At 37.2% G+C, this 20532-nt stretch overlaps 1 protein-coding gene and 1 non-coding gene across 2 annotated transcripts in view; one reads left to right on the forward strand and one right to left on the reverse strand.

Annotated features, from left to right (window-relative positions):
• MUC19 (mucin 19, oligomeric) overlaps window positions 1-20532 on the forward strand; it is a 189266-nt gene that overhangs the window by 164939 nt on the left and 3795 nt on the right. Inside the window, 22 exon segments of the mRNA XM_025401355.1 lie at window positions 13-66; window positions 220-286; window positions 747-793; window positions 1383-1434; window positions 2187-2242; window positions 3220-3267; window positions 3516-3569; window positions 3723-3776; window positions 4097-4150; window positions 4296-4349; window positions 10756-10806; window positions 11075-11128; window positions 11703-11744; window positions 12846-12899; window positions 13977-14030; window positions 14447-14497; window positions 14792-14845; window positions 15015-15062; window positions 17033-17062; window positions 19233-19264; window positions 19353-19515; window positions 19862-19899. Of these exon segments, the coding sequence (XP_025257140.1) occupies window positions 13-66; window positions 220-286; window positions 747-793; window positions 1383-1434; window positions 2187-2242; window positions 3220-3267; window positions 3516-3569; window positions 3723-3776; window positions 4097-4150; window positions 4296-4349; window positions 10756-10806; window positions 11075-11128; window positions 11703-11744; window positions 12846-12899; window positions 13977-14030; window positions 14447-14497; window positions 14792-14845; window positions 15015-15062; window positions 17033-17062; window positions 19233-19264; window positions 19353-19515; window positions 19862-19899 (1211 nt within the window).
• LOC112635607 lies at window positions 7769-7875 on the reverse strand. Its single transcript, XR_003121954.1, has one exon. It is a non-coding gene; the product is annotated as a U6 spliceosomal RNA (small nuclear RNA).

Consider the following 20532-nt stretch of genomic DNA (forward strand, 5'->3'; position numbering starts at 1 on the left):
TTCTCATTTCAGGCACTACTGGTGTGGCCTTGAGCACAGCTGTTGCACCTGGAAGTTCCAGTACAGGTAGGCTAACAAGCTGAGAAGAAAGCTCCCTTTCTGGAAATAAGATGGCAAAAATGTCTTTCACATTGCTCTTCTTCTATAAGAGCATCACAGTATATTTCCCCATCCTTCTAAGTCCTCATCCTTTCCTCGTTGCTTCTCTTTTTCTTCCAGAAGCCACAACTTCCACAGGAGTCCATAGAACCACTGTAGTGGGATGGAAGACAGGTGAGAATTAATGGTGTGTGTTTGTGCATGCATGTATGACTTTTGAGTGATAATAAATTACAATTATACTTTGCTTCTTAATAGGATAGTTTTTCAAGGAGGAGCTTTTGAGGAACTCTCATCTAAGATCAGCGTTTTGTTACTTAATTTTGAATTAACTTGGGCAAATTTCCTTCCATTTCCAGGGCCAAGCCTCACATATATAAGTCTCTGCAAATGAGAGTGAAAGTGATAATTGTATGAAAAGTTTTCTTTTTCCATTTTAGTTATCTCCATTTTAGGTATATCAGAAAAATGAATTACTGGCTCAGAGGATTCTATTTCAGGTCAACAGAAGGCCAAAATGCACACAGATTTGCCTCGAACGATATATTTTTCCTTGAGCACAATAATGACTGAAATGTACCGTAGTTATCCCTATAACTCTAGTCTACATTTATATTCCAAAGTTTTTCTATTTTTATCCTTTTAAGAGCTACCACTAGAGGGTCAGCAAACCAAGGAACTGGAAGCACAATAGGTAAAAATGGCAGGAAAGAGGGCCACTTGTCTTACTGCCATTGAATTCCAGACAAATGGAGTCCTCTGTTGAGGAATTTGTATCTTTTTTTGATTTGAGAATAAAACTATGCATGAGAAAACACAGGCCAGGCACGATGGCTCACACCTGTAGTCCCAGCACTTTGGGAGGCCGAGGTGGGTGGATCACCTGAGGTCAGTAGTTTGAGACCAGCCTGGCCAACATGGTGAAACCTCTTCTCTACTAAAAATACAAAAATTAGCCAGGTGTGGTGGCATGAGCCTGTAATCCCAGCTACTCAGGAGGCTGAGGCAGGAGGATCACTTGAACCTGGGAGGCGGAGGTTACAGTGAGAGATTGTGCCATTGCACTCCAGCCTGGGTGACAGAGAAAGACTAGGGTAGCTTCTGGCAACACATCTAAACCTGGGAGTTCAAACACGGGTGAGCCAGCCAGCTGGTGAGACTCCACAGAATGATTTACTAGTAAAGTGCCTCCCGTGGCACTGTTATCAAGAACAGTGCATCCTTCACTTTCCTCACGATGCTAATTCCTCTCACTTCATATTTTCCTACCTTTCCTCTCTAAGAAGCTATGACGTCCTTTAGAGGCACTGAGACCACAGGAAGTGGAATGAATACAGATGAGCACAAGAGCTTCCTAACCTGTCCACTTTTCACTTAAAATAATAGCCATAGTAGTTAACACTTTCTAGCATGAACTATGTTCCAAGCACTACTCCACATTTTTCTCATTATTATTTCTTTTATCCCTCATCCCAAATTGTGAGGTAAGCACTATTGTTCTCACAGACTTTCCAGATGAGAAAAACCTATGGCTCAAAGATATTCACTAACTGAATGAAGATCACACAGCGAGCAAACAACAGATTTCAACTCAGGCACTCTGGCTTCAAAATCCATCCTCTTAACCATGATACTAAATCACCACTACACTATACCGCTACACTCTTGTCACATCTCAACTCTTTTAGACTACTACAATTTCTACGATACCAATATTTTACCCAAATGAAAATTCAACAGGTAATCAGTCCTGCTTTGTTCCTTTTTCTAGGGGTATCAGGTAGCCAAGTCACTAGCATTCCACTAGGTAAGTAAAGTACCTTTGTTTTCCTGACATTGAGTCCAGAAAAAGAGACGTTCTCGTTGAGACTCCACCACCACCTCACATTGCACCCTTCCCCCACCAAGTTTATAGTGAGAATGGAGCATTACATTTGCAAAATACAAAATAACTTTGGAACAAGCTGTCCCTGAAAATGTTTTTTTCTTGCATAATAAAGAATTCTGTCGTTGCCTCATTCTATTATAGAATGGGCTTTTATTATAAGAAAACAATTGATATAGTGGTACCCTTCCATTTTGTTTTTAGGTACTACTGCAGTGGTCTCTGGCAACACCATCTCACCTAGCAGTGTCAACACAGGTGAGTCAATGAGGAAACAGATACTGTTGGTTTTTTTTTTTTTTTTTTGGTTGGGTGCTAACTCTGCAGCAATGGCACATTATGTCTTTTGATGATTTTCTGTTAGCCCTCACTACTTTCTTCCTTTTTATTCTCAGAAGATATAACTTCCATGGAAGGAAGCATAATCAATGAAAGTGGAATTGGCAAATATATATATATACACACACACACACAATATATATATATACACACACATATATTAATATACATGAGAAAAAATGAGAAATGAGAAAAAATGACAAATGTATATATTATTTTTTTCTTGAGATAGTCTCACTCTTGAGATAGTCTCCAGCCCAGGCTGGAGTGCGGTGGTATGACCTCAGCCTACTGCAAATTCCACCTCCAGGGTTCAAGCAATTCTCTTACCTCAGCCACTCAAGTAGCTGGGATTACAGGTGTGCACCACCACACCAAGCTATCTTTTTTTTTTTTTTTTTTTTTGTATTTTTAGTAGATATGGGGTTTCACCATGTTGGCCAGGCTGGTCTTGAACTCCTGGCCTCAAGTGATCTGTCTTTCTTGGCCTCCCAATGTGCTGGGATAACAAGTGTGAGCCACTGCGCCTGGCCAAAGAATTGGCAACTCTTGAGTTTCTACAAATCTACATTGGGCTTTTGCCTTTTCATAGAGATATTTGTTAAACAAAGCTTGTATTTATAAAAATCATATCATTTCTCCTGGGGCCAAACCTTATACTACAATTATAGAAAAAGAGGCTCAGAGTCCAGAAAGATTCCCCTTTTAACATTTAAGCTATTACCCAGTACATACAGAGGAAATATAAATCCGTATTGTTCTATTTAAGGCAGCAGAGGTGATAGAAGTTACTCTAGAGGTTTAGATCTGTCATATTTTGGAATTTGGATGTTATAAGTTTATTGAATGCAGTTGAATACCTTTACACAAATATTGTTTTCATTTCTTGTCACTAGAAGCTACCAGTGGCACATCTGAGAGGTCAAACCCTGGAAGTGAAATAGGTAAGCGTGAAAAATACCCCGAAACCTCTGACATTAAACTCTAAGGAGCCAAATAATCAAGGCTGGACTACAAACTAATGTGTTTACTGTGACTCTGAATTTAAAAATGGAGAACACACTTCATGATGACAGGATAGCACAAGCTTTCTGCTGCTTTCAAGTCATAGACAGTCATTGGCGTCCGTGTTCTTCTTGGGATGGTAAATGCATCACAATTTGGGGTCTCTCTTTCCCTCTCCCTGCTTTAGGTACCACTGGTATAGTCTCTGGCACAACAGTTGCATCTGGAAGTTCCAACACAGGTAACCTAATAGGGAATGAGGGGTTTTAGTCATGGAATATGACTGAGTCCCTCCCCAGAAACATACACACTCTCTACCGTACCATGGGAATACCACGGGATTTTCTCAGTTATAGGATTCTTCTGAATTTACTTCTTTTCTCCCTTCACTTAGAAGCCACAACTTCTTTGGGCAATGGTGGAACCACTGAGGCTGGAAGTAAAATAGGTGGGCACTAGCAATCAAATAATTATTTTTTTCTTTTCATCTTAAACTAAATCAAATTGGCTATAATGAACTTAGTGGACGTTTTCCTCAATCATTGTATACAAATTACTGGTATATAAATAGTTTACTCCTTGTGAATTGCTGCTTATTTGCAATACAATGACATCCTGAGAACATGCCTAATATATCACTTAAGGCAAAAAAGTTCCTGATATAAACCTTTTAGTTCACTTGAGAAACCTATTATTTTTTTCTAAACCAAATCCTAATTTTAGATGAAAAGGAATTCATAAATTGATTCTCTCCTCTTGTGATTGCAGTTACCACTGGGATAACTACTGGCACAACCATTGTATCTGGGAGTTCCAACACAAGTGAGTCATAAAAGAGTTGAAGAAACCTGCCTATGTGAACTTCTGGGGACCTGATGGCTCCCACAGGGATATTACATAAAGTAAGACTGTTACTCGTTTTTCCAAATGTCTGCATTCTATACCACTTTCTCCTATTTCTTCTCAGAGGCTACAACTTCTACAGGCATTGGAGTTGCCACTGGAGTTGGAATGGCAACTGGTGAGTGGTTTGTTTTGGGTTCTCAACAATTCTTTGCTTGAGTTTGTGGTAGTGATGAATGAATGGGAAGATGAGCTGAAACAGGATTTTGTATTTCACTTGAAGAGACATGTCAGGTAAATCAAGCTTGGGACCTTGCTCTTCACATGGATTTTCTCCATACACTAGTCTTTTTTTTATATTTTAAATTTTTTCAACTTTTATTTTAGATTCGGCGGGGGGGTACATGTGTAGGTTTGTTACACGTCCTGAGTGTATTGCATGATGCTTAGGTTTGGAGTATGAATGATCCCGTCATCCAGGTACTGAGCAGAGTACCCAATAGTCAATTTTCAACGCCCCCTTCTTCTTCCCCTTTATAGTGGTCCCCAGTGTCTATTGTTGCTATCCGTATATCCATGAGTATCCAGTGGTTAGCTCCCACTTGTAAGAACATGCAGTATTTGTTTTTCTGTTCCTGCATTAATTCACATAGGATAATGGCCTCCAGCTGCATTCTAGCTCCATCTGTGTTGCTGCAAAGGACATAATTTTGTTCTTTCTTATGGTTGTATAATGTTCCATGGTGTGTATACACTACATTTTAAAAATCCAGTCCATCATTGATGGGAACCTAGGTCGATTCCATGTCTTTGCTATTGTGAATAACCCTGCGATGAAAGTGCAAATGAATGTGTCTTTTTGGTAGAACAATTTGTTTTCTTTTGGATAGATACCCACTAATGGGATTGCTGGGTCAATTGGTGATTCTGTTTTAAGTTCTTTGAGAAATCTCCAGACTGCTTTCCATAGTGGCTGGATTAATTTACATCCACATCAACGATCAATTCCCTTTCCTCTGCAGCTTTACCAGCATCTGTTTTTTTTGTTTGTTTGTTTGTTTTGTTTTGTTTTTGACTTTTTCATAATAGCCATTCTGACTGGTGTGAGATGGTATTTCATTGTGGTTTTGATTTGCACTTCTCTAATGATTAGTAATGTGAATGTTCTCATATGCTTGTCATATGTGTGTATGCCTTATGAAAAATAGCTGTTTGTGTCCTTTGGCCACTTTTTAATAGGGTTGTTTTTTGCTGGTTAATTTGTTTACATTCCTTGTAGGTTCTGGATATTAGATATTTGTCAGATGCATAGTTTGCAAATATTTTCTTCCATTCTGTAGGTTGTCTGTTAACCTGTTGATAGTTTCTTTTGCTGTGCAGAAATTCTTTAGTTGAATTAGGTTCCATTTGTCAAGTTTCGTTTTTGTTGCAATTGTATTTGGCATCTTTGTTATGAAATCTCTGCCAGGGCCTATATCCAAAATGACATTTCCTAGATTATATTCCAGGGTTTTCATGATTTTAGGTTTTGCATTAAAGCCTTTAATCTATCTTGAGTTGATTTTTTTTATATGGTGTAAGGAAAGGGGTTCAGCTTCAATCTCCTGCATGGCTAGCCAGTTATGCCAGCACCATTTATTGAATAGGGAGCCATTTCCTCATTGCTTGTTTTTGTTGGCTTTGTCAAAGATCAGATGGTTGTAGGTGTATAACATAATATCTGGGCTCTGTATTCTGTTCCATTGGTCTGTGTGTCTGTTTTTGTACCAGTACCATGCTGTTTTGGTTACTGTAGCATTGTAATATAGTTTGAAGTTGGGTAATGTCATACCTCTAGTTTTGCTGTTTTTGCTTGGGATTTCCTTAGTTAGTCAAGCTCCTTTTTGGTTCCATATGAATTTTACAATAGATTTTTTTTTTCTAATTTTGTGAAGAATGTCATTGGTAGATTTAAATAGCATTGAATCTGTAAATTGCTTTGGGCAGTGTGGCCATTTTGATAATATTAATTCTTCCTATCCATGAACATAAAATGTTTTTCTATTTGTATCATCTCTGATTTCTTTCAGCAGTGTTTTGTAGTTCTTATTGTAGGGCTCTTTTGCCTCCCTGGTTAGCTGTATTCCTAGGTATTTTATTTTTTGTGGCTATTGTGAATAGGATTATCTTTTTTGATTTGGCTCTCAGCCTTGATGTTGTTGATGTATAAAAATGCTACTAATTTTTGCACACTTATTTTGTGTCTTGAAACTTGGCTGAAGTTGTTGATCAGATCTAGGTTTTTTGGGCAGAGACTATGGGGTTTTCTAGGTATAGAATAATGTCTTCTGCAAACAAAGATAGTTTGACTTATTTCCTTCCTATTCGGATGCCTTTTATTTATTTCTCTGGTCTGATTGCTCTGGCTAGGACTTCTAGTACTATGTTGAATATGAGTGGGGAAAGTTGGCATCCTTGTCTTGTTCCAGTTCTCAAGGGGAATGCTTCCAACTTTTGCCAATTCAGTATGATGTTGGCTGCGGATTTGTCATAGATGACTTTTATTATTTGGAGGTATATTCCTTCAATACCTAGTGTTTCATGAGTATTTAACATAAAGGGATATTCAATATTATCAAAAGCCTTTTCTGCATCTATTGAGATGATCATGTGGTTTTTGTTTTTAGCTTTATATGGTAAATCACATTTATTGATACATACATTTGTGTATGTTGACCCAAACTTGCATCCCAGGGATAAAGCCTACTTGATCATGGTGCATTAACTTTTTGATATGCTGCTGGATTTAGTTGGCTAGTATTTTGTTGAGAATTTTTGCATCTATGTTCATCAAGATTATTGTGTTGAAATTTTCTTTTTTTGTCGTGTCTCCATTAGGTTTTGGTATCAGAATGATGCTGGCTTCATAGAGTGAGTTAGGGAGGAATTTCTCCTTCTAAATTTTTTGGAATAGTTTCATTAGGAATGGTACCAGCTCTTCTTTATTCATCTGGTAGTATGTATCTGTGAATCTGTCTGGTCCTGGGCTTTTTCTGGTTGGTAGGCTTTTGATTGCTGATTCAATTTCAGAACCCTTTATTGGTCTATCTAGGAATTTAATTTCTTCCTGGTTCAATCTTGGGAGGTTATATGTTTCCAAGAATTCATTTCTTCCAGGTTTTCTAGTTCGTGTGCATAGACGCGTTTGTGGTAGTTTCTGGGACGGGTTTTTTTTTTTTTTTTTGGTAATTCTATGGAGTCTGGTAATATTTCCTTTGTCATTTCTGATTGCGTTTATTTGGATCCTCTTTATTAGTCTAGATGGTGGTCTATCAATTTTATTTATTCTTTCAAGAAACAAACTGCTAGATTCATTGATATTTTGTATGGTTTTTCACATCTTAATTTTTTTTCAGTTCAGCTGTGATTTTTGTTGTTTCTTGTTTTCTGCTAGTTTTGAGGTTGCTTTGGTTTTGTTTCTCTAGTACCCGTAGGTATGATGTTACATTGTTACTTTGAGATCTTTCTAACAGTTTAATGCAGGCATTTGGCACTATAAACTTCCCTCTTAACACTGCTTTAGCTGTGACCCAGAGATTCTGGTATGCTGTATCTTTGAAAAATATGAAATGCCTCATGAATTTTTGTGTCATCCTTAAAGCAGGGCCATGTTAATATTCTCTGTATCATTCCAATTTTAGTATATGTGCTGCTGAAGTGAGCACAAGAATTTCTTTGTTCACTTTCTGCCCTGATGATCTACCTAATGCGTCAGTAGGGTGTTGGAGTCCCCCACTATTACTGTGCAGCTGTCTTTTTGCAGGTCTAGAAGTACTTGCATTATGAATCTGGATATCCCAATGCTGGGTGCATATATGTCTAGAATAGTTAATTCGTCTTCTTGAATTGAACACTTTATCACTATGTAATGCCCTTCTTTGTCCTTTTTTGCTGTTGTTGGTTTAAAGTCTGTTTTATCTAAGAATAGCAACTTCTGATCTTTTTTGTTTTCCTTTTGCATCATAGATCCTTGTTTCTTTATTTTAACTCTGTGGGTATAATTACATGTGAGATGGAGCTCTTGAAGACAGCAGATGGATGGGTCTTGTTTTTTTGTTTGTTTGTTTTTGTTTTATTCCAACTTGCCACTCCACATCAGCTTTTTAGATGTGATATTTATGAAACTAAGAATGATGTGTTATTCTGAATCCTTTATCCATCTTGCCTTCATATGGTCAGTTGGAGTTTTCAGGAGCCTAGAAAACGCCATATCTTGGTTAGCAAAGATGTTTAATTTGCCCATCTTGGACTTCTATTGCGTATTAAACCTATTCTCATGGGTTTATCCTCATGAATAAGGTTCCAATAAATTTAATTTAAAAAAATCACCCCACACTTCCAAGAAGTCCCTATGGAAACATGAGGGAGCCACACCGCAGGAAGTAAAACTGATGAGCAAAGGAAAAGCACTGCTTTCCAAAGTATTTAACCACAGCAAAGGGGCTCCAGAATGACAGTTTTGCCACAGTTGGTTTTGGGAGATGAGAAAGCCTAGGAGAAAATGTGGTTTTTGTTTTTTTTTGCATAGAGAAGCCCTTGGATGGCTTATAAGAAATGCGTATTTTTCCAAGTCTATGCTATTCTCTGGGTTAAAAATAAAGTCATTACTATGGTCTCTCTCTCTCTCTCTCTCTCTCTCTGTTTTACTATCTTTCCCTCAATTTCTTTTTCATTTCAAATCCCCTGGAATATCTTCTTTCATCACACTTGCTGGAAATTTCAACAGGGATTAGTCAAAGTTACAAAAGAAAGCTGTCTATGAGTACCTCAGGCAAAAGGCCATCTTCTTTGAGAATATGTCTTCTACTAAAACATGAAATATTTTCCAGATTTCAAACTTAAGTCATCTCAACTTTTTCCTCTACTACTAGGAACTACAACTTAATTACTAAATAATACCACTACTAGAAATTAATTACAGAGGATTTCATTAATTACTAGTGAAATTTAGGCCCTGACAGGAGATGATAAAACTTTTCATTTGAAGACTTATTGAAGTCCGTTGAAGGTGGTCATATTAATGCTGTGGAATACCCTGGACTAAAGATTTAATTAGGAACATCATTGTTAGGACATAGCTTCCCAGAAGTAGATACCTAAATGGGGACAGGAATCTTTTTAGGTAAAATATTTCCACACTTGTCTTTGCTCATACTACTGTCATATCAAATAAAGCCACCACTAACCAAGATTTCCAGGCTGGATAAATAAAAGATGACTGAAATAAACTTAAGGCATCTTGGGCGTCTTTTATTTACTTGAAAAAATGATGATGGAAAAGAATATTTTCTCTTTTCTATTCAAATGTCTGGGGGATGTAAAACAGTATGGAATTTTCAGGGAACTATAATACAATAATACAATATACTTGTGGAACGCAACCCAGATGTTGAGAGAGCATTGAAAGAGGGAATGTTGAGAAGTTTTTGGAGCTTCTAGATTACAAAGTTGGGACAGAAATATCATGAAATGAAGAAAAAAATCACTCATCAATTCTATATTCTATGAGACTATTATAATATTGGGCTCAATTATAACACCAAAAGTTAAAACGTTGATTCATGGGCAATGAGAAGGGATTTTTAAATAGGTTAATTATCATGCCCAAGTTGTATTTTTTGGGAATATTAATTACTCACAGGTAGAAGATTGATATGAAAGAGAGTAAGAGTAAGGGTGGAGGTATGTTGTATAGTTTGAAATCTCTTGGAAATGACAGATAGTTAGGGACTGAAATAAGCTAGTCATAAGGGGATACAGAGGCAGAAAGAGCGTACAATATGTTAGCCAGTTAGAATCAACAAGTGTGGCTGAGGAGATAAAGGAGAGGAATAAATTTAGCTGACTTCTAGTTCATGATTTGAGTGCTTGGGTGGATAGGTGATGGTGCCATCTACCAAGTTTGTGAATATACTAGAGGAAATAAAAATATTTGATAAGTGATACAGTAAGGTCTGATTTTGATCATTTGAATTCAAATTACTCTGAGGTTTCCAGGTAGTGATGTGCAGAAGAGTTGATGAAGGTGACTGGGGCCCAGACGAGAAGCCTGTACTGGGATAGAGATTTGTCAGTCATTTGCTTACAAACAATATTTGAAACTATGGGTACTGATGAGTTATTTAGGGTTACATTAGCCCTAAATAATCCACTGTATGTTATTTACATACAGGGAGAAGAGAAAACAGACAAAGAGAGTTCCTTGGGCTCTCCAGGACATAAAGGGTGGACATAGGCAAAGAGCCTGAAAAGGAGAGGAGTTCTGGTTTAGCAATTTCCAATGTGTTTGACTTAGCACTGTGTACTGAAGTACTGGGATATACCATGTTATACCAGGAGACCATATTGCCTCTAATTTTGGGATTCAGAATCTCAAACAGGATCAGCCAGAATTTGCGGGGGACATATTTTTTAATATTTCATTTTTTCAGAGAACCTAGCCTCATAGTTATGAAACTTTGAAAGTAGAAAGTAGGAGGGGGGAAACTCTCTTGAAAGAATTAAAATATTAAGATTCTCAATCTTTTTCATTTTTTAACCTTTAGGGATCACCAACATAATTTCAGGGAGAAGCCAACCTACTGAAAGTAAAACAGGTGAGCATGGGGAATTGAAAAAGGTGAGGATGGGAAAGGCCCTCGTTCATGATGCTAACTTGGAAAAGAAAGATCCCAGAGGACTGAAGCTAACCAAAATGAACACTATAAAACGGGGAAAACCATGTTTAGTTTACCTCTTGGGAAAGGAATCCTGGAGAAGGAATGCATTGTCTCACAGAAACACATGGATTTGTTCTAAACCATGATTTCTGTCCTATCAGACACTGCTCATATTACCCCCTCTTCCTTCTCCCTCTCATCCAAGGCTACACTGTGACAGGCTCTGGGACAACAGCCTTACCTGGAGGTTTCAGAACAGGTAAGTCAAGTAGTGAAAGGAATTCTCCTTTAAATGGCTCTCAGTTAGCAGTGTAATTGGATTGTTTGTAGCTCAATGGATGGATACCCCATTCTTAATGATGTTCTTATTTCACATTGCGTGCCTGTATCAAAACATCTCATGTACCCCATAAGTATATATATCTGCTATCTATGCACAAAAATTAAAAACATTAATAAAACTAGTAAATTATCTCATAACAACATCATCTATTGCCATATCATTTTCATGTTGACAAACTCTCCATCTTTTCCACTTTTCTTAAGTTGCTCTTACAGAGGCCACAACTTTTAAAGGTTATGTTGGAACCACTGAAGCAGAAATTTCATCAGGTGAGTTTTTTCACATTTTAGATTCTCCACGATTTTTCCATTTGAGTTTGCTACATACAGATTTTGAATGAAAATGAATGTGGCTGGAAGGTGGTTGCTTTCCCTTTAATAAGAGATCGTGAGGCCAACCTAGATCAATTCTCTGATTTTTCCAAGATATACTGTAGATGTATTAATAATTATCTAGACACATCCTTTCTTTACTCCCTTGGTCTTGTCAGGCAATACCCCAGGATCAACAGGAGTCACCAGCAGCCAAGAAGGTGAGATTACTATAATGGATGCAGGTAATTTTGCTGATTAAGAGATTATTCAATAGATGCAGGTAATTTTGCTGATTAAGGCTTTGATTTAGATATTTAATCTTTGATCACAAGTTTACACACACTTTGTTTTCTGGTTTTCTTTCTCTGGAGTACTTGTCCCTTTTCTTACATTTACTGTAGAAAATTTTTACTGGAGGTAAATCATGTGCGTATAAGAAACACATTCTCAAATTTAGTAATTGAAGTCTGGATGATTCTAGATCTAGAGAAATGAGATATATGAGGCAATTGTGACTTTCCTCTCCCATATTTCCCTTGAACATACAATTATGAAAGAGTCAATTGGAAAACATGCTAGGCTTAGCATTTAGTGCAAGAAAACTTGTTAAATTGTTTTCTGTTGCTTCAGAGAAACCAGGTTATTTGGAAAAGCCATACATTTCTGATGATGGGAAAGGCGTTGTGTCCTTCCCTCTTATTACAGGCACCACTTAGGTAGCCTCTAGCATAATTATTTCTGGAAGTTCAAACACAGGTATGTAAATATTTAGTAGGTAGCTACAAGAACCTAAGGCTAGAAAACTAAGATCCCCTCTGTGGAACTGACTGTAGCATCCACACATCAATTCCTACCTCATTCTTCTTTGCCTTTCTTAGGGTTAAATGAGTGTCTGTCAGTAGTTAAATCTGTTTAACTCCACTGGGTTCTCATTAATGACTCCTATCCATTGCTTCAGCATAGGGAAATATTGGGGGTAAAGATAAGACTCAGGAAGTTCCATTAGGGAATTTACATTTCCTAGCCATCTATGGTTGTTTTCTTGTTTTGGGGTTTCTCAGGCTCATGCCAGAGTCCCCAGGTCAGGCTGTGAAGGCACACAGGGCACCACTAAAGGAAAGAGCAGACACTGAAATCCATGAATTCTCATCTCTCCAGAGGAGTTATTTGTGTGTCTGTAATTCACAAGGTGCCCTGTGGGCTAGCTGCAGCACTGGCCCAGAATGTCATCTGAGTTGCTTTCTCTTCCTCATGTTGATCTCCGAGGATAGGAATAAGGGCTGTGGCTGACATGAATTTGCCCTCATTTTCCTTTGCAGGCACCACTGTAATATCAAGTGGAATCACTGGAATCCCAGAAACTTCCATCACAGGTAATATAAATTATTGTCTCAAATGAAGACTACATGCTCAACATTTCTGTGTCTTTAACACCAAAGTAAATACTGTTTACAAAGTCAATACAGATAGGCAGTATTTATCTCTATGAATGAATGTCACACTTCAACTGTAAAATAAAATTGCACCAGATGTAGTTAAACAGGCAAAGAAGACTTTGTTCAAGACTATTACAATAAGTGTCAAAACCATTGCAATAGGGGAGAGAGACTGAACTCAGCTCTGATAAAGCAAAAGGCAGGAGAATTGTTTAGTGCTTGGCTAAGCTAGTGGAAAAGTAATGAAGAATGTTTGGAGAGACTTCAACGTATACGATTAGGCCATCTGTGTTTGGTAATTGGCACTTAATCAGGTCAAAGTTAGGCCCCTGCTCTCCCACAGAGATTGGGAGATAGAGACATTATTTTTCTTGATAATTATGTTTCAAAAGAGTGGCTGTCAGGTCCTTGAGAAAGATATTTATGAATTGTAAGATTGACAAGAGAGTGGGAGAAGATTTACATCTCAAAGGGGCAGAGGAAGAATTTAAAAGTAAGGCAAGTTTTCTAAAGTAAATAAGAAAAGGGAGGTTAAGAGCCAATAGCTAGGAACAAACCTGTCTAAAATGTAGTTAAGCTAAGGGCAACATTAGGTCTCTCATTTTCTCATTTTTTTCCCACTCTCTCCCTCCAAAATTAATACAGGAGAACGAAGAAACCAAGTTACATGAAGAGTTAAGCGTGAGAAAAACTCTTGTCATTTAGAGAAGGGGCACCAGAAGTGAAACATGTATAGAGTAAAGTGTGAGAAAAGCTCTCATCACTTGGAGAAAGGAAACCCACAAGAGAAACATGTATCAGGGTCAAAGAAGAATCTTCACTTCACCTCTGTGAACAAGGGATTGCTACAATAGGAAGTTCTTAGTGTTTCCACGGCAGGGGCGTGAGCTAGCATTAGTAGATGTGTTAGTGTATTCCAACTGCTTTGAGACTCTTGTTCCACGTGGAGGTGTCTTAAGTAAATGCTCTTCTGAGATCAGAAAAACTGTATTGCTCTTCCCTTGCTCGTTTTAGGTCCTTCCAAGGAAGCATCTAATGAAACCACTGCTCCTGGACCTCCTACCACAGGTAAGTCAAATAGTAATAAATGCATTTGTCTCGGTGGCCCCTCAGAAGACAGGATAGCTTATCTGCAGTTCTCACAGAAGTAAAGAGTAGAATGATGGTTACCAGTGGTTGGGGTAGTTGTATATATGGGGAGGGGTATGGTGGGGAGATGTTGGTGAAAGGATACAAGATTTCATTTAGACAGGAGGAGTAAATTCAAGAGATCTATTGCACAAGATTGTGACTATAGTTAATAATATATTCTTGAAAAGTGCTAAGAGGGTGGCATAATGTAGTTCTTCAGAACATCATGTACAAAATACATAGTTTTTTTCTGTCCATCTAAAACATGAAGAATAAAACATTTTTTTAAAATGAAGTTAAGCTTTAGCCTCTGCAGTCCCCTGTACTCACCACTTTTGTTCCTTTTTAAGCAGTCACTGCTTCCACAGGAGTCAAAATAACTTCTGGAACTGGAGTGCAAACAGGTGAGTATTCAGTGTGGCTTTGATTATACATAAGAAGTTGAGTTAGGAGGAGAGAGGTAGGAGAGAAGTGAAAGACCGAGGCCAGGATGATGGCATTCAACTTCCTCTTAGAACACAACTTTGAAATTATACTAAGGATACCTTTTTTTTTTTTTTTTTCCCCCTCTGGGAGTTTTTGGTTTAGGTTTTCACTGGGGCTCCCCTCCTAAAGACTTCTTCATGCAGATTGAGAATTCTGAGCAGGGTATTATGAAGGGTGCTAGTCCTAAAATGTCTTATATTTCCTTTTGCGAGGCTCCACCTTGGTTCCAGCTGGAGTGCCAACAAGACCACAAGTACCCCAGTCAGGTAAAATCAGATGACCCAAATGAACTGGAATAAATTGTCTGTTCCACACAAAGCTTTCCTTGAGTATGAATTTGTGCCATCATTTGGGCATGTACATAAACACAGACTTGATATGTGTAGGTTATTCTAATTTTAAAAATCACAATACCATCCATTTATTTCCTCTCAGAAACTACTGTCGTGGCAACCAGAGAAGTAGAAACTGAAAATAAAACAGGTCAGTATAGGAAAAGCCCTAATTTCTTTGTTACTATGTCAACTAATATTTCTTTAGTACCTTATATGTGCTAAACTCTCTAGCAGACATTAAAAGCAAAAACATCAGCAGGATGCAGCACTTGCCATTTTTTATTCTGTGTGTGTGGGAGGAAGATATTATTTTGGGCACAGATAGTATATATTTAGTGATACCAAAAATATGCACAAAATATGTGGTTCCGGGGGTGGAGTGAGAGTAGTGTTAATTTCTGCTTATTAATTGGTAGTGTGGAGTAAAGGCATGAGAAATGGCATGATTGAGTTTAACATTGGCATGGATGGGGAGGGTATTCCTGCCAAACAGCCCTGGAAAAGCTAAAGATATAAGACCTCATGGGGGAGTTCAGGAATCAACCAGATGTTGGCAATGACTGCGTAAGGTTCAGGGAGGAAATGAGAGCAAAAACGTAAGTAGAGGAAATTTTATGAAGAACCAAACTTCAACAAGGCTTTATCCTTATAATAATGGGATACCATTAAGGATTTGATCAAGAGCCTGACATGATCAGATAATTGAGAAATTACTCTGATACAAATGTGGTGATTAGGAGACTGTTCTCTGTGGCTCCTCTTACAAATATCTCCAACAAACGCTTGCAATCCTGGTCAGGGAATATTTTCTCTTGTATTCATGCCTAATTGATCTTTTTTCTCTCTTGTTGCTGGTTTCTGTTACTTTGCTAAGCATCCATAATTAGCACCTGGCTTAGCCTCCCTACGTAAAGAGTTGGAAATATTTGATTACCCAAATTTCCATACCTTTAATTCATTTTGTAATCTATATTTTGGGCCTATTAGTTGTTGGGATCACTTTACCTAAACATGTAGAAATTTTAAGTTCTCTTCAAATATTCTGTTGCTCCTAGGTCAGCCTTTTTCTTGGTAGGTTGAGATATATATACACACACACACATACACATATATACACATATACACACATATGTATACATATACGTGTGTATATGTGTGTGTGTGTGTGTATATATATGTATACACACACACATATGTATCTCAACCTACCAAGAAAAACGTGTGTGTGTGTGTGTGTGTACGAGAGAGAGAGAGATACATATTTAAACAGAATCTTGCTCTGTTGCCCAGGCTGGAGTGCAATGGCGTGATCTCGGCTCACTGCAAGCTCTGTCTCTTGGGTTCAAGCGATTATCCTGCCTCAGCCTCCCTGGTTGCTGGGACTACAGACAAGCACCACCATACCCATCTACTTTTTGTATTTTTAGTAGAGATGGAGTTTCACCATGTTGGCCAGGCTGGTCTCAAACTCCTGGCCTCAAGTGATCTGCCCACCTCGGCCTCACAAAGTGCTGCAATTACAGGCGTGAGCCACTGCGACTGGCCAGATTGCATAAAATATTCATTTTGTTTTTAGAAGTTTCGGAATAGAGTTTGAAATTTATGAGTGAATTGTTGGATTGACCAAAATATATGATGTGTAAAGGCTAAAAAAGATACATATTGCCAGTTTAAAGCATTTGTTGGGGGAGAAGATGGAGCAAAATTGAAGTATTTCAAGAAGATAAGGAGAATAAAGGTTTTTAAATGAATAAAACTGGGTAATTAATACTCATTTTATACTGTAGCAGAATTATCATTTTCCCTTTTTAAATCTTTTTGTCCTATTCATTAGAACTGCCTTCCAAAAATTTTGAAGAGTTTACTTGGATGTTTTCTCCTTTTGATACTTATATTTTTCTCTCATTAAAATATGAGGTCCAAAGGAAACACTGTACAATGGAATTTCAAATGCAGCGAGGAGCAGGACGGGGAGATAGATGGGAATATATCTATTTGTAAGACTAGCTATGTAGACAATTATTTTCAGCAATAGAATAATGAATTAGATAACTATACTTGCCACAATACTATTCCAGTAACTTCAGAGACTAACTTGAGGTTCCTGTCTTTACACAGAATGTCTAGCCTCACTTCCACCCACTCCAGGTAAGAGTACCACGACTTCAGAATTGCTCTGCATTAATGGCTACTCTCGTCAATCAAATTTCAGAGGTCCTGCTAATAAAAGTCACCAGCCATGGAAATGTTATAAAATAGGAAAACATGTATTGGATTAACTTAGCTTTTATTCCCCTAATAGTGAGTAAATAGTTCATTTCCTCCTTCACAAACCAATGAAACCAAACCAAACAAATATACCTTGTTACTCAGATCAAAACAAGGTTTACCTATTAAATGTTTCATATAATTATGATACCTTAACCAAAATATTGTCACTTGATAGTAAGCATCTTTTTAAACTAGATAATTTCAACTTGAGGGATGAGCTATAGTAGAAAAAAATCCGTTTAGCCAGAGTTAAGTAATTTTAAGGAACTTTGTAGCAAGTAAACAAAATTACTAAAAAATATGCAGCCATAAAAAAAGGATAAGTTCATGTCCTTTGTAGGGACATGGATGAAGCTGGAAACCATCATTCTCAGCAAACTATCGCAAGGACAAAAAACAAAACACTGCATGTTCTCACTCATAGGTGGGAATTGCACAATGAGAGCGCTTGGACACAGGGTGGGGAACATCACACACCGGGGCCTGTCGTGGGTTGGCACGAGGGGGAAGGGATATCATTAGGAGATATACCTAACGTAAATGACGAGTTAATGGGTGCAGCACACCAACATGGCACATGTATACATATGTAATAAACCTGCACGTTGTGCACATGTACCCTAGAACTTAAAGTATAAAAATAAATAAATAAATAAATAAATAAAATAAAAAAGTAGTCAGATCTTCAAAAAGAATTACTAAAAAATAATTCTCTGACCTTAGTACATAGTGGGAAAAGGAAGGTCTTCAGAGAAATAGGCAAATTTCATATCAGGCAGAAAATAAATTTCAAAGTAAAAATATAAACTATGTATTATATATAGAGTGCATATTGTCTGTCACTTGTGTTGTATATTTTAAGGTATCTCCAGGAATTTCTTTACAATATTGATATTTGAGAACACAAACAGACCAGTCCAGGGCATGTAAATGAGAGAAGTGAGATAAAGTTGAGAAGGTCAGTTTGAGTCACAATATGAGAGCCCTCGAAAGCTAGACTGCTAGAATAAAGTGTTTGTTTACACAACTATAAGGGACCATCAAAGTAGTAATGAGATGAGAATTAGGCTTTAGAAAAATCACGTTACCTGATTGGATCAGAATGAGATATGAGTCAGAGTAATCCCCTAAAAAAAACCAGTAGAATATGCTAGATCAAAAACGTAGTAAGATCTTGGAGTGGCACTGTAGCAAGTAGAATAAGGAAAGGAAGAAATGAATGTGAGATACGGGATTTGGCAGTAGATTTGATGCCAGTGATAGAAGGAAGAACTCAAATGGCTCCTTGATTTTAAGCCTGAATGACTGAAAGTATAGTTCTATCTGTAGAGAAGGAAGCCAGTCTAGAAGAGAAGCTGGTTTTGGGAGGAAGATGATACAATCTGTTGTGTGCACATCGAGTTTTGGGTTTCTATAGGTCTGCCAGGATTCTGTCTAGAGGTAGAGAGAGAACTGGCTCCAAAGCTATGAGAGAGATCTGGGCTGGAGCTGGACATTTTAGAGTCATTCTTTTGATGTTACGGTGCACATTGTGGAGATAGAGGCAAGAGTTAGAGGCAAAATGAGAGGGAGTAAGACAAACTGCCAGTGAAGACAAAAATTTCAGAGTATTAAATCTGAAGAAAGGAGAACATTTTTCAAGAAGGTAAGAATGAACAATATCAACTATGGCAGATAACTTAAACTGAGAAAGGGCCCTTGGGTCTGGTAATTATGAAGCCATGGTGACTTGTAGGATTGGAAAAGCAGAAGTCAGACTGCAAAACAGTAAGTCAGTTAGTAGCCATAAGATTGATTGACTGCCAGGAGAAATTAAGAATTATGCTTTGCTGAGATTTATAAAAATAGGATATGCCTGTTGGTAACAGTTTGCTTAAAGCAGGTGGACTTGATTTTATTCACCTTAAGGCACCATAAAATCTTGTATAATTCTGTGACTCTGAAATCCTAATGCCAGTTACAGTATTGGCCACCTGGTGGTTATCTATAAATAACAGATGGTTATATTTTGCCAAATTTAATTACCATTTATCATTTATGTTAACAGTTTGTCATGGTCCACTGGGAGAAGAGAAATCTGTAAGTACACAGTTTTGCTCTACTTTAATCCAAATGTGCTCTAATTCCTGTATTTGAATAGAAGTCTAAACTTGGTTTGTATATGTAGCCTGGAGACATATGGACTGCCAATTGCCACAGATGTAGCTGTACTGATGCAAAGACTATAGACTGTAAACCTGAGGAGTGCCCTTCTCCACCCACATGCAAAACCGGTGAAAAGCTTGTGAAGTTCCAATATAATGACACCTGCTGTGAAATTGGATACTGTGGTGTGTATTCATAATACATTATTTTAATTGAATATGTTCATTGGTTGTTTATTAACATATTCAAGAGATACTTTTTGAGCTACCAGTTTTGTCAAACATAATACTAGACAGGTGTAATAAATAGTACAGAATTAGTATAATAATATTTGTGTTCTTAAAACTTACCATCTTCAGAATGGGGGACACCCAGAATTAAGTTATGAATATAATCAGTAAATTAAAGGAAGACTATGATATTATGGGTAGAAACATTACAGTTGGTTGCTATGTATGATCTCATCTACAATTTCTGTTTTATAAATAGAATTATAGTATTTTAGAATAAAACAATATATTTATTTTTCAGAACCAAGAACATGTTTGTTTAACAATACTGACTATGAGGTAAGGTCTTTTCTTCATTAAAATGTTTTTGTTAATTATATGAATAAATTTAATACTCGGCTATATTAAGGGACTTTCAGCCTCTTTTATATATATAATATATGTAAGTATATATATTATGTATATAAAAGAAATTACATAATAAATATATATGTATGTATATATATATTTTTAACCCTAGTAACAACGGATTGGAATCCATTCATTTTTTTCCCCACACCCACTTCCAAAGGAACATCAAATGTAACACTCACCAGGACTCTTCAAAGGAGGAAAACATAATTCTTGATCATTAACTACTCAGCAGTAGAGCTTCTGAACAAAATTTCCCATGGGCCTTGCCAGATGGAGAAGACATACTTTGTAACATTCAAATCAATGAACAGAGTCAAACTGTAATTATAACCAGAAAGATCAGATGGTCAAGCTGTCAGAGATCAAATAAGAAAACCCAAAGGGCTAGAACCCTATTATGCAGCTACAGCAACACAATATATTCAAGGCTGGATTTTGACAACTAATTTAACATTTTGGACAGTAATTTAACTTTTTAGAAAAAAGTATAACGAAGCCATAAAAATCAGATGATTCTCAAATTGGTATTAACACACTTGAAATGGTGATAGTAAATAT

Source organism: Theropithecus gelada, chromosome 11 (assembly GCF_003255815.1).
Source record: "Theropithecus gelada isolate Dixy chromosome 11, Tgel_1.0, whole genome shotgun sequence".
Classification (NCBI taxonomy): domain Eukaryota; kingdom Metazoa; phylum Chordata; class Mammalia; order Primates; family Cercopithecidae; genus Theropithecus; species Theropithecus gelada.